At 43.4% G+C, this 15206-nt stretch overlaps 1 protein-coding gene across 3 annotated transcripts in view; it reads right to left on the reverse strand.

The window, feature by feature from the left end:
* Positions 1–253: 253 nt before the first annotated feature.
* DUSP22 (dual specificity phosphatase 22) overlaps positions 254–15206 on the reverse strand; it is a 64029-nt gene continuing 49076 nt past the window's right edge. For 2 of the 3 annotated variants that reach the window (XM_014606743.3, XM_059724337.1), the window contains 3 exons: positions 15068–15142; positions 9209–9380; positions 254–3316 (listed from right to left, as the gene is read on the reverse strand). In XM_014606743.3, the coding sequence (XP_014462229.1) occupies positions 3131–3316; positions 9209–9380; positions 15068–15142 (433 nt within the window). In that variant the 3' untranslated portion in view covers positions 254–3130. Of the gene's footprint in view, positions 3317–9208; positions 9381–15067; positions 15143–15206 lie in introns of those variants that run through there. The other variant, XM_059724338.1, reaches the window with a different exon arrangement.

Genomic DNA, 15206 nt, shown 5'->3' on the forward strand with positions numbered 1-15206 from the left:
ACTTGATGATCCTTCGGGGTCCCTTCCAGCCCAAATGTCTATGAAATCTATGAAATTATGCCCTGCACATTTAGGTGCCACACAACCTGATTTAGCAGGTTCTCTATGGGAATTTATGCAGAGTAGAAACAATTCTTGGGCTGCAGAGGTCTATGCAATGGAAAGAACAGCTTGATCTAAATACTAAAACAAACAAGTTCAGGCTGATGGGTTCTCTTTGCACAAAGTAGGAATCTTAGACAAAAAACAGGGATCCATCAAAGATTCTTTATTTATTTCAAGCAAGATACACAAATAGATAAAGCTACTAACATTTAGTTTTGTTTATAAAAAGTGCAGTATTTATTAAATACAAACCATTGGGAAAAAGCAACCAAGTCTTCATTATGATGCCAACAGGAAGACAGAATCAAAGAAGCTTACCAAGTTTATAGTTTCTAACTGACTGCAGTATTTGCTGTAATTGTTCACTGACTTAGTTACATGCAGTGATCGAACATTATAACAATCAATGTTATCCTGGTTTTTAAAAGGAGTTAATTCACCATAGGATTTCTTCTATCCCCACCCTCTCCCCCAAACCACAAAATATAATCAAGGAAACAAGCACCTCCAAGTTAAAAGTCAAGGTAAGAAATACTGAAGAAGTTACCCGTTCTCTATAGGATAATGCTAAAACATTTGCTTGCAATCACACAAAGGTACTAAGCTTACAAAAGAATTAGATAAACATTTCAATCAAGATGCTCAGTAAGCATTAAAAAGTTTGACATTTTTCCAGTGGAAGGCAAAAAAAGGAGGGTATCTTTGAAATACAAAAAGGCCTAAGAACTGGACACATGGTTTACACCATAAAGGTCAGCTACCAAAATGCCATCTGGTTGATAATCACCCGTCTGTATAATCTAACGGCTGGAAAGTCCTCTCAAGAGCTATTGGAAGGCTAGTAAAAGGGCACATTGTGCCATGTTCATCAGCTTTTCTCCTTCCTTAAATGAACAGAGAAATGGCCTAGCTATGACTGCATTGGAGGAGGAAACTGGAGTCCAGCTTCCTAGTTGGAAAGCACTGTTATTTTCTCAGTGCTACTAGGGATGTGGTATGGATTGTGGACTGGGTCTACAAGGATGATGCACAATCCAGTGAAGGTCAGGGAGGTGAAGATTTACCCCATCCAAACTGAAAGCCACTAACCCAGAGGCACTTTGTTCCATTCTTTTAATAAAAGGAGAAAGCATATATTTTCAGGACACTATATGTACCTTCCCATTTTACCCTGGATTCTGCTTTCTGACTGCAGCTTAAAGTGAGTGTTGGCTTTATGGCTATAAAAAAAATGTGCATTTCAGTGCTTGATTTTTTGGGGACAACCAATTAGTTGAAAGATACGGCAAGGAAGAACTACCATGAATGTAAACTGATGGCTCTAAGTCTACGTTCTATTCTTCTGTTATAAAGTCATTTTAAATGTTTCAGCACCTACAATGTCACTGTGCAGAAAGTGCAACGATACTATAGAACACTTGCTTGCTCTATATGTGCGTTTGTGTGAGTGTATGTCCATCCCAATTGTTGCAGTATTGGACTTTTTATTCTATTTCAAAGAATGGAAAATATGGGATAGAAGAACACATCAGGATTTACTTTACACCTATAGCCCAACTGCAGTCTGTCAAAGAATTCACGCTTTCTGAAGTCATCAGCAGATAGCACCAAAGGGCATCTCGTGAAATGGCAGAAACTCATGGTTATCACAGGAATTGAAACAAAAAATAATAATAAGGCTAAACCTGTTTATCATGCTGGTCATGTCTCCAGATAGCCACAACAGTCAGCATAGGCTGCATATTTAAACCAGCTCAATTCTTTTAAAGCATCTTTGCAGGTTGAGAAAACTTTATTTGGGAATCTTTTAGCAAGAGCCTTTCAAGCCTGACTGAAGGTAAGAGGTGTCAGCACCAATTCTACTCCAAGTTGCATGAGTGGAAGCCTGGAACAATCTGACTGACTGTTTGGGGTTAGAACAGGTCTAATTCAAAATAAGCCAATGCTTTTACTCCAGATATACATCATTGTAATCAAGAAAAGAACGTGACACTTAGTTCTTAATCCGATTTAACATTTTCTTTACATATGCACTTCTACAAAATGGATCACATCGGCCAACACTGGTTCTAACTGGCATAGAGCAGGGGTATCAAACTCATCCCAGGCTGGATCCAGACCACATGGCTCCTCCCAGGCTGGATGTGCAGGGCCAGCAGTGGCAGCTGTGACAAGCCCAATAGGCAATGGCAGTAGAAGGCCAGTGGGCATAGACTGAATGAGGTTGTATCATCACAGCACTTGCCAACCCCTCTGCTATTGACTGTCATGTCTATTAGGACTCAGGTGCCACAAATTCTGCAGTGGACCCTACCTGTGACCTTCTGGTAACCCAGCAGGCTGGGTGGGAGAGCTCCATAGGCTGGATCCATCCCACAGGCTGCATCTTTGACACCCGTCATACAGAAAGGAATTTGAGTTTCTTGAATTTTTCTACCATATCTCAACTTTCAAACTAATGACAACAATGGATAATGTAAATGAAAGCCTAAAGCTTGAAACAACACACACACACACACACACACACACACACACACACACACACACTTGCCTTCACCCAGTATGTAATCAAAACTTTCATGGTTGCATTTACAACCACAATGCCAAGAACAGCATTCTTGAGGTAGCTAGAAGTTAAATAGCAAACCACAGCACAGACAAGACTACACAGGTGCTCACACTCTTTGCAAACGCACCCTTTGGAGACAACGTTATTTTGTGCGTATGAGCATGTGTTCAAGAGGCACATAATATAGAAGGGAGTGAAGAGGAAGAGTTTGGTGGTGCCGAGATCCTGACACAAACTTCTCTCCACAGAAATTTACACTTAGAAAGCCTGACACTATATAAACTCTAAAACTGTCGTGTACACACACACACACACACACACACACGTTAGAATAGTTTCATTTAGAAGCTTTCCACAAGTGCACAGTTCACACAACTTCTGCAGTCTTCAGGATGAAATGGTGATCAGTGGTGACATTTGTTTTGAAACTGAAAAGAATTATCCAGTCTTGTGCAATTAGGTTTCTGTTGTATAGTTGCTGTACGACAGGGAGGGCAATGATGAAAAGTTGTTATTCCACTGTCTCCCACCAGTGCCCTGTTGCATCTCTGCCTGCTCTTTATATTTAATCAGAAGATTTTTGGCTTCTTGCACATCTTGCAAGGAGTTTTCTCCATATGCTTCCTTCAGCCACTGTCTGAACTGGAGAAATCAAACAAAGTGGGTGAAGCACCTAAGTATCAACACAGACCAAATGCAAAAATAACACCTTCCTTACTGAACAGCATCTTTTGTATCATTATCTTTCAAAAGCATTAGTAAAAAATTATTTCTCAATTACATCATTTAAGCCTTTTACAGTAGAATCCTTGTGATCTAAAGAAAAATACCTCGAGTGCTTCACAAAGTGCAAAACAAAAACATTAGTATATGTGGAACCCAGCATATGAACTGTCCTGAGGAAGTCGATGACACCAATGACTTCATTAAAGTTACACATATGCATAAAGGCTTTGCTGACTTGGATCGCCATTTGGAATAAGGTACTCCTGAAATAAGTGGTGGTCTCGCAACAGAAACACCACCATGGGCTCGGGAAGTAGCAGAAAATTGGCATTTTAAAATCAACTGAGGTAGCACCTTGTCAAAAAAAAAGAGTAAAAGTTATGGGACTCCTCATATTCATGGTGCCCTTGTTTTAACACTCAAAATAGCACATAAGGTATCAGGTGTTTAATGCACAAGTTGGAATGTGGTATTGTGCTTTTAAAACAGTTCATTTGTATAGAGAGAACAAAGTAATGAAAAAATTTAAATGTGTAAATCATTAGAGGCTGGGCTAAACCTTGCTGAAATGAGTCTAACTAGCAGCCTTCATTTTAGATACCTGTAGGAGGCAGATAAGCATATGTTTCTTTCCCAAACAAAAGGAAGAACAAGGAAGCTCAAGATTTTAAATGTTTTGCACAGAGGGCTTTCACTGGGTCTTGTCTGAGCCATGGTCCTGGGTCAGAAAGGACTGGAAGATTTATGGGTGATATCTTTTATTGACCAACTACATGGTCAGGATAGACATAGACAAGATTCTGAATGCAATGCCTCCTTCTTTAAGTTTTATTAGATGGTAAATAAAAAGGAGCAGCTCTGGTGTGAGAAGTGGGATACATTTTCCAATGAGAAAAAAAATTGAGTGCCAAGATGGAGCAAAAATAAGGAGCTGCTCGCAGAAACCAAAAAAGGCCAGAAGCAAAATAAGATCTAGAACAACAGCTGGAAACTTCCAAAAAGAAGTTAAAATAAACTCCAAATCAAGAGCTAGAGGCCTCCCATAAAGAATCAATAAATATTTCTTAAAACAACAACTATAAACTGCCAAGACAGACTGGGAAACCCACCTGCAAAACCCCCAGATCTGGTGGGTAAGACAGATCCAAAGGTTAACCATCAGTTTCTCACAAATCAAGGGAAACCAAGGAATATATAGCTAACTGGTAGGCCTGTGCGAAGCAGCAAGCATTCGCTTTGGATTCGGTGGACAGTGATTCGAATCTCCAAATCACATCACTGTCCTGATTTGATTCGGCCAAATCACATCTGAAAGATTTGGCACCGCTTTGGAGATTTGGCCATAGACTAAACAGGCAGCTGACAGATGTTTCCAGCTGGTAAGTCTGTTGGGTTTAGGGGAGGGGCTAGGACGAGCTGCCCAGCTGGGGCGGGGAAGCATGTTACTCAGGGAGGGGGGCAGAGGGGCTGCATGGGATGTAGGCGTGGCAGTGCTGGGAGCAGGAACTCTACCTTGCTGCTGCTTGCCAGCTGATGCGGGGGGCATGGGATGCGGGTACGGCAGTGCTGGAAGCGGGTGCTCTGCCCTGCTGCCGCTTGCCCCCTTCCACCCAGAGCGAGCCTGCATCCCGTCCCCGCCGGCTCAGCAAGCAGCAGCAGGGCAGGGCCCCCGCTTCAAGTGCTGCCATGCCCATATCTCACACCCCCACTCTCCCCGAGTAACATGTCCCTCACCCTGGCTGGGAAGCTTGTCTCAGCCCCAGCCCCAATCCCTCCCTCCCCCATGCTGCTTCCCTCCCCACTCCCCAATAAACTTACCAGCTGGAGGCAGCTGTCAGCTACCTGTTTAGTCTACAGACAAATCTCCGTAGGAGCCATATCTTTTTCAAAGCTTTTCCAAATCAATTTAGAGCTTTTAATTGGTCTGCTGATTCGATTCAGGAGGTTTGGTCCCCGAATCAGGCCCAATCTCCTCAGAATTGAATCAGCTACCGAAGCTTTGCACAGCCCTACTAAAAGGGACTTGCATACAGACTTGCATTTAAGGAGTTAAAAATTTAGCTCCAGAAGGAAATCAATCATAGACCTCAATGGGAAAAATCAAGCCATCTGGATACTGAATTGTGCTTGTTGTAGGAATTAGACAAGATTGGACAGTAACAACAGTTTACCCCATTTATAGCCAACAGAGGCCCAGAAGGGAGAGACTAGGCTATCCAAGAGGAAATAATATTACAACTAACCATCTTTTGAGGGAAAAGCTTACTTGGGTCAGTTCAATATTAAAAGAAAAGAAGGTTTCTAGTAGCCACCTTGGGTGACAGCTGTGATGGCAGAAGGGAGAGTTATTCAGCGGTCATATGGTGCTTGGAGCCAGCCATCATTCTGAGATGTCTACAGAAGAAGCTAAGCACTAGAAGGAAAAGGAAAGAGGAAACCTACTTATGTGAGCAGAGGAACTATGGACCTCGTGTTCATGCATATCCAGGTATTAGAGGAAATTTCCAGGATAAACAAGCAATTTAGATGCTCAGTGAAATGGTATCAATAAAAAAGGAGGCCATAAACAGCAGTTGAGAAATTGGTCATAGGAACTTGAACTTTTTTGCAGCAGTGCAGAGGTAGAAACAGCTGCTAGTGAAGAAAAAATGAAGGCAATCATATGAGTCCTATAGGTATGGCTCAATATTGAATTTGCCTGGCAAAAAGGGAATTTGATCCAGTTCATGGTAGTTAGAAAAAGATATCATCAACTTTGTTAAACGAGGGAAACTGGTAATACTGAGAGGCTGGCCAATGTGTAGTAGGCTTTATGAAATGCGTGGGATGCCGGCTCAGACCATTCTTAGACCAGATGCCCTAAAAAAAGGCTACATCACAGAGGAGACCAAACTGGACCATCTACTTGGCCTCAAAGGAAAACAGTAAGTGAGAAACATGAGTCCCTTCAAAACTGGGTACACTGGGCTTGAAAATACAGGCTCCGAATTCCAGCATAGCTAGCTTTCCTTCCTGTCTATGCTCTTAGACCAAATACAAGGTCTTATTTTTTGTTTTCAAATACCACCAACTTCCCCACACAAAACACAATCAAAGTTTTTCTGGTCACAGTGGGAAAGCTTGGAATTTAAAGATAAAGTATCATGTAGAAGAGGAGAAAAAACAATGGGAGATGGACAGAGGAATCAGCTGGCTGGTCCAGATATGTTGTGAAACACTGTTATGGGGCTAATTTCATAGGTTTAAAATGATTCAATGTTTTGGGATTCCAAAACTTTAGTCAAACTAACATAAGAAATTATACTGACAAACATGCAGATAGGACATGGAGGGTGCCTATGTAAAAATGCCTCATGTTATGGAGTTTATCGTCTCTTAGTTTCTTAGAGGGCGACAGCAATATACATCCTAGTGAATTAATTCCTTGAGAGGTTAGGGGTCCCAGGTCACTTAGACCACCATGTCCCAACCAGTGTGCCACAGCACAAAAGTGTATTGTCAGAAATGAACAGGTGTACCACAGAATTTTGCCATGAGCTACAATAGGTATGAGGTTGGGGAATGCCTTAACAGGTGTGCCGCAGAAATTTTTTATTAATCTAAGTGTGCCTGGGGCTGGAAAAGGTTAGGAAACATGACTCAGACACAGGGAGAAACCTTTTGGCAGGTTTGTGAGATTCAATGGAGCCAAAACACGCCCTACCTGAGCTCACTTACAACCGCAGGAAATGGTGGAAATATCTGATAAGACTCTGGAGATCCCATTAGCTACATGTTAGAAGAGTACCAGAAAGACTGTGGCCAGTATATGCCATTCCTTTTGATGAGTCACAGAACAATAAACATATGTTTATACTATTATTCATGATGTTTTGGCATCACCGAAGGACATGCAGAAAGCCTCCTATGGGAACTCCCAAAGAAGAATCAAGGACATTGGTCATTTATGGAAAAGCAAAAATGGAACCACTGATTTAGATGATATAGAAAACTAAAAATGGAAAGACTTTATACCTTTACTAAAAAAGATACAGGACAGACTGTAAAAATTATTTTTAAAAGTTTATATTATGACACGAGGATTGGTCTGGTCTAACAATCCTTGGGGGAAGAAAGGCAAGAGCCTCATGCAGGATAAACCTTGAAAGGCACCCTGTACCTGAGTGACCTGAATAAATGCAGTGGTGAGTAGAATATAGTTTGCTGGCCAACACTGACTTTACCGATTCTGCTTGAAGGGACAGAATTGAATCCTGTGACAATTCTTCCAGCCTCAGCTCCCACACCTATATGATTTTTAGGGAGGTAGTGGAGGGATAGGATTTCAGGAGAACTGTCCCCATCCCATGCAGAACAAACAAACACTGAGGTCACAGGCTAAACCCAAAATCTTAGTGCACACCTAGGGAATATTCAGAAATGACACATGCATACTATGATTTCCACTGGCTACCAGCTAAGAAAACCAAGTCTAATGGATTACATGTCCAGAAACCCCAAAATGTGTCACATTTGCATAACAAAAACTACCATGGTGCCATAATAAAACTAAGGCCCATATTATGAGCAGGTATAAATTGGCAAAACTTGCTGAAATAAGAGATTCACTGATGCACATCTGCTGGGGATCTGGGCTGCAATTGAGAAAAGATAACTTGCAACTCATCATGTTAAAAAGGTGGACATTTCTTCTTGTAGCCTAATATACACACTGCAGCAAAGGAACTGCAGCACCCCTCTATTGTGAAATGAAAAATACAATTATACGTTACTGCCTTTATGAGGCTATTTGCATATAGCAATGTCATTTAGGGTTGTTAGCTGAGGCCAATTAGCAATGAAATGACTAACCCCTTATACAAGACAGAAGAGAGACCAGTCTGGAAACTCCCTCTAATTGTGTCTTTAAAAACATGTCAGTTACCTTCATTTACACAAGGTCTATATGGATCCAGGAAATATTTGGTTAAATTTAACAGACACACAACACAAACAAACAAACATTTACCGTTGAAATCTGCATTATTTAAAGAGCAACAGTCATTTCTAAATTGTGTTATTGCAAGAAAAAGGGAATGAAAAATAAAGCAGACTTCCTCACCTCATTTATTTGTTTATTTTTAAAAGACAGAAACCTGCTGAGCAATGGAAAGTGGAGCCAGAAAAGTGACCCAGCCTCTCCCACTCAAACACTTGCTCTTTGCCTGTACTGTTATATCCACTCACCTACTGGATCAAAACACCAAACCATTTCCTCCTTCGCCATCCCAATTCCCAAAAGCCTACATAGATCAAAAATAATATTTCAATTTGTGTCCAGCTCATGCATCAATTGTTAATTAAGTTCCAGTTATAATAAACTATTTGCCACAGATGAAGGTACGTAAACCAAATTAAGAACCCAGTTTAAATCTCCCTAACAATCATAGAAACTAATTTTTTCTTGCTTTAGCATGAAAAAAATACCAAATCTCTTCCAATATAAGCTGCACTTGAAAATAAAATGTATTTTTAGAAGAATTTTTAAGTTAAAAAAAGTTATTTTTGTATAAACCAAAAAAGGAAGTAGTTTTGTTTAATATTTTGCTTTGGCTTTTTTAAAAATTAAGAGCCAGAAAACTTGGGTGCATTTTAAAGTCAAGGGTGTCTAACATTCAACGGAATACAGTATTCCTTGCCTTTCCACCTTACAAATTTGTTGCATTTTGAGTAATTTGTCCTTTAACTGTTCAAGTCTTGACACCCTCAGGTAACCCAAGTGTAGTTGTGTGGGGGTTCGTTAAAAACAAAAATGTAAGCATCACATACGTGGTCAACATCATGTCTTTCAAACTCTTGTAGCTGCCTCTGAAAACCCATATTTGGATTGGCACATGATCTTGCAGCTCTTACAGCAGATAGTGCATCTTCCCAGCCAAAGTCTGTGATCGTCATGATGTAGGCCACAACCAAAGTCACACTCCTGGAGACTCCAGCAAGACTGTGGCACAAACGAGATAATAAATAGGTGCAATAGAACAAGACTTTACATTATTTACACAGCACCATAAGGACACTGCCTTAGGGTGCTACACAGAGGTGCTCCCTTTAGTATTGACCTTTAGTGGGGAAGGAAACTTTTCTTTTTTTCCCCCCCTCAATATTACGGTTATTTTGAGCTTAATGTAGTGTTTATTGGCAAAAGGAGGATTTCTGTATTTGGGGGGACAGCCACAGACCCTCCATAGAAAAGGGGGGTGTGGGCTTGGGATGGACACTAGGAGGAAGGCTCTCCACTGGGTTTGAGGTAGGAGAGTAGGAGTGGAGTGAGGTTTTCTATATCTAGATATGAATGGGGTTTGGGAAGCCTGGGTGGGATGCGCTTAATGACCTGCCCAGAACCTGAGCCTTTCTGGATAGGATAGTATTATCATTATCATCAACAATGTTTAAATAATAAATACATTCAATTATAAATGAATGATAATGAGTTCTAAAACAATGAATAATTAATATATACATAAATGAATAAACAACAACATACACAACATTTTTTTGGAAGAGAGATTCTCCCTCCACTAAAAGTAGGTAATTAAAACAATACAGCGTCTGTCACCATGAGGTAGAAATAGCATTACATTTTTTATATACTATACCTTTTAACTATAGAGGAGGGAAACTATGCGTGGTAGTGGTGAGGGAGGGACTGTTTGAACTTCTGTTCAGATGAGATTGGTAAAGGAAAAAAACAAAACACACATCTCTCCATACAAACTAGCGCACAACAGTTTTGTCCTTGTTTTTTCCTCTTGCACCAGAAAAGTCATCCAGACTGCAAAAATCACATCTCACCTATGTGAGACTAGGCTCGTCGCGGGGAGGGGAGTACGAGGGCAGGGGAAGCTGTGGACCACCAAACCATGTGGCACCCACAAGGACAGCCCAGCCTGAAGAAGGAGAACATTGGAAACCTGAAAACCATGGGGAGACCAGCACTACAGAACAGGTAAGAAACAAGAAGGTAAGAAATAATGGGCCCCTTGGGACTCGGAGCGGGGGGGCAGCAAAGGCAACAGTCGCAGGGCTCAAGTGCCTATATACTAATGCTAGGAGCATGGGGAACAAGCAGGATGAACTAGCGCTCCTGCTTGCACTAAACACCTATGACTTAGTGGGGCTAACAGAGACCTGGTGGGATTCATCCCATGACTGGGCGGTACATATTGAGGGCTATAGATTGTATAGAAAGGACAGGTCGGGGAAGAAAGGGGGGGGGTTGCACTTTATGTCAGTGAGCAATATACATCAACCCTCATCAAGACAGAATCCAAGGTTGAGGAAGTAGAAGGATTGTGGGTTAGGCTACATGGGGGGCAAGGAGAAAGGGATTTGGTGGTAGGGGTCTGCTACAGACCCCCACACCAAGGGGAAGAAATAGATGCGGGGCTCCTGAGGCAACTCTCGGAGACCATAAAAGCTAAAGAGGCGGTAGTCATGGGGGACCTAAACTACCTGGACATCTGTTGGGAGACGCAGACAGCAAAGTCCCACCACTCACGCAAGTTTCTAACCTGTATACAGGACCTCCACCTGACACAGGAGGTGCATGGTCCCACTAGGGGGAATGCCATACTGGATCTGGTATTGGCAACAGGAGATGACATGATAGGGGACCTCCAGATCGGTAGCCATTTGGGAGACAGTGATCACCTAATAATAGAATTCAACATAAGACGGCAAGTGGGTAAGATAACTAGTAGGGTGAAAGTGCTAGACTTTAGGAAAGCTGATCTCAATGCACTCAGGCAATTAGTCAAGGAAGCACTGCAGAGTAGGAGTTTTGAAGGGATGGGAGCCCAAGAAGGGTGGCTGTGCCTAAAGGAAACGATCCTTCGGGCACAAAGCAAGACGATCCCCGAGCGAGGCAAAAAAGGGAAAAGGGGCCAGGAGGCTTCCCTGGCTGACCAGAGAAATCCAGGGCAGCCTAAGGGCCAAAAGGGGAGCACATAAAAAGTGGAAACAGGGTGAGATCACTAAAGATGAATATACCTCCTCTGCTCGTGCTTATAGGGAGGCAGTTAGGCGGGCCAAAGCTACCATGGAGCTGAGGATGGCAACCCAAGTAAAAGACAACAAGAAATTGTTTTTTATATATATTGGGAGTAAAAGGAAGGCCCAGGGAGGAATAGGACTCCTGCTAAATGGGCAGAAACAATTGGTGACAGACAGGGGGGACAAGGCTGAACTCCTCAACGAGTTCTTTGCCTCAGTGTTCCTAAGTGAGGGGCATGACAAGTCTCTCACTGGGGTTGTAGAGAGGCAGCAGCAAGGCGCCAGACTTCCATACGTAGATCCTGAGGTGGTGCAGAGTCATTTGGAAGAACTGGATGCCTTTAAGTCGGCAGGCCCGGATGAGCTCCATCCGAGGGTACTGAAGGCACTGGCCGACATCATTGCAGAGCCACTGGCAGGAATATTCGAACACTCGTGGCGCACGGGCCAAGTCCCGGAGGACTGGAAAAGGGCTAACGTGGTCCCCATTTTCAGAAAGGGGAGGAAGGAGGACCCGGCCAACTATAGGCCAGTCAGTCTCACCTCCATCCTTGGTAAAGTCTTTGAAAAAATTATCAAGGCTCACATTTGTGAGAGCCCGGCAGGGCAAATTATGCTGAGGGGAAATCAGCACGGGTTTGTGGCGGGCAGATCGTGCCTGACCAATCTAGTCTCTTTCTATGACCAGGTTACGAAACGCCTGGACAAAGGAGGAGGGGTGGATGTCGTATACTTAGACTTCAGGAAGGCCTTCGATAGGGTATCCCACCCCATACTGGTGAACAAGCTAAGAGGCTGTGATGTGGATGACTGCACAGTCCGGTGGGTGGCGAATTGGCTGGAGGGTCGCACCCAAAGAGTCGTGGTGGATGGGTCAGTCTCGACCTGGAAGGGTGTGGGCAGTGGGGTCCCGCAGGGCTCGGTCCTTGGACCGATACTCTTTAATGTCTTCATCAGCGACTTGGACGAGGGAGTGAAATGTACTCTGTCCAAATTTGCAGATGACACAAAGCTATGGGGAGAAGTGGACACGCCGGAGGGCAGGGAACAGCTGCAGGCAGACCTGGATAGGTTGGACAAGTGGGCAGAAAACAACAGGATGCAGTTCAACAAGGAGAAATGCGAAGTGCTGCACCTAGGGAGGAAAAATGTCCAGCACACCTACAGCCTAGGGAATGACCTGCTGGGTGGCACAGAGGTGGAAAGGGATCTTGGAGTCCTAGTGGACTCCAAGATGAACATGAGCTGGCAGTGTGACGAAGCCATCAGAAAAGCCAATGGCACTTTATCGTGCATCAGCAGATGCATGACGAATAGGTCCAGGGAGGTGATACTTCCCCTCTATAGGGCGCTGGTCAGACTGCAGTTGGAGTACTGCGTGCAATTCTGGGCGCCACACTTCAAGAAGGATGCGGATAACCTGGAGAGGGGCCAGAGAAGGGCAACTCGTATGGTCAAGGGCCTGCAGACCAAGCCCTACGAGGAGAGACTAGAGAAACTGGACCTTTTCAGCCTCCGCAAGAGAAGGTTGAGAGGCGACCTTGTGGCTGCCTTTAAGTTCATCACAGGGGCACAGAAGGGAATTGGTGAGTATTTATTCACCAAGGCGCCCCCGGGGGTTGCAAGAAACAATGGCCACAAGCTAGCAGAGAGCAGATTTAGACAGGACATTAGGAAGAACTTCTTCACAGTTCGAGTGGCCAAGGTCTGGAACGGGCTCCCAAGGGAGGTGGTGCTCTCCCCTACCCTGGGGGTCTTCAAGAGGAGGTTAGATGAGTATCTAGCTGGGGTCATCTAGACCCAGCACTCTTTCCTGCTTATGCAGGGGCTCGGACTCGATGATTTATTGAGGTCCCTTCCGACCCTAACATCTATGAATCTATGTCTCCCTTTCCCACTATGGAACAGGATCATAATAAAAAAAAGTAGCCTTATCCTGCATAAAGAGACATTTTTTTTTAATGAGACTAGTTTTCATAGAATGAAAGGTTTTGACTGATCTGAAATGCTAGAGGACAAGGCTCAAAGTTTCACATTCTGCAGTTACTTCTATTATGGATGTGCTTTCAATAGATGCTGCCTCTATGACTTGGTAATAATGGGCACATACAGACATGCAGAGAGGCTGCTCCAGTGTGCTGTAAATCCAGCACATCAGAGCAGGCTTGATTAATCATGGAGCATGGAAACTGAATGTTCTCCAACAGCCTTCACTCACCACACTGAAAAATGGCAACGAGGCACTTTGAACTAAAGTTCGGTGAACAAGCTTTATTTTAGTTGAACATGCCCCATTGCCATTTTTTCAGCACAGGGACACCAATACACTTGACGCGTAGGCACTTTTAATTGGCTCAGTTTGCTAATTAAAGCACCACCCACACCACACACCCCTCCAGGAGCACATCCATAAACACCCGATGATTGTACCTTCCAGTGCAAAGAAGTTTGGCAGAAACAGAAAAAGTACTATTCTCCAACTATTTGGGTTGGTCTAATAAAAGATATCAAATTCACCCAAGGAACCTTGTCTGCCTAAGCATCCTTACTACTCTAGGGAGAGAAGTAAGGAGAATCTTACTGTAGATAAGACTTGCATAAGATTTTCAAAGTGCTTTGAAAAAACCTAAATGGAGTATGTTCACAACAGTTTCACCTTTATGGCCATGTATAAGGGGAAAAAAACAGAGAGATGCAAAAGTTAAATAACTTGCCCACTTCCAAACACAAGCCAGTGGCAGACAGAGGATTAGAATCCAGGTCTCACGCTCTAAATCACTACATGACAATTCTTGTGATAGATGAGGGGCTGTCCAACTGGTGGCCCACAAGAGACTGGCAGCCTGCAAGGGCTTAAATGGTGGCCCCAGGCTCCCACCCAACCACAAGTCCCCCTAACTGCTCCGGGTGCAGAATGAGCCAGGGTGTCTGGGCTCCCTTCCCCACCTCAGGGGGCAAGGTGGTGCAGCCCAAAGAGCTAGGCAGGAGTGACTGGGGCATCAGTTGCAGGTGGAGGGGTGTTAAAATAGTTGTGACCACAACTGCTGCAGCTACCTTGGGTGTGGAGCTGTTACACCTAGGATGGGGGAGCCCACCATCTGAGACACCTGAGAGGTGTGGTGCAGCTGTGAAGCCCAGAGCCAGGAAGCTTGGGGTGAAGTGCCAGGTGTGTGCGTGGGGGGTGGCACCAGGGTGCATGATGCTGCCAGGAGAGTGGGAGAATCAAAGCTGCAAGAGCACCTAATAAAGTGATTAGGATTATAGGTTTAACCTTGAAGAAAAAAGGGCAATTAATCTTAATGGGAAAAAGAGATGATGGTGAAATTCATTGTTAAAAGACAAGAGGATGGATAGTAAAAAAAGTGAGCAGAGGAGTGGGGTACCAAAACTTTAGGGTCTACTTCTGGATCTACAACTAGCACATTGTACTCTGAAACAGCCACTTAACAGATTTGTGATTCCCAGTGGAGCAGGTAAATTTGTAAAGCTCCCGGGACCTTTAGATGACGAGGGCTGTTGCTTTGCAAAATGTATTAACATTACAAATGGAAAAAAGAGGGAAGAACTCTAACTTATTAAGACAACAAAATAAGAGGGGTAAAAATAAGAATGCTCTTAAGCAACTGACATACGTACCAGTGAACAAGACAGCCCTCACCTCTAAGGCGACACTCATGGATAAAGTTGATGCTCTCCTTGAAATGTCTTGTCCTAAATATAGAAGAAAGAAGAAAATAAAAAGTCCTTACTTTAATAAAATCACAGCTAAGAAATC

This window comes from Alligator mississippiensis, chromosome 3 (assembly GCF_030867095.1).
Source record: "Alligator mississippiensis isolate rAllMis1 chromosome 3, rAllMis1, whole genome shotgun sequence".
Taxonomy (NCBI): domain Eukaryota; kingdom Metazoa; phylum Chordata; order Crocodylia; family Alligatoridae; genus Alligator; species Alligator mississippiensis.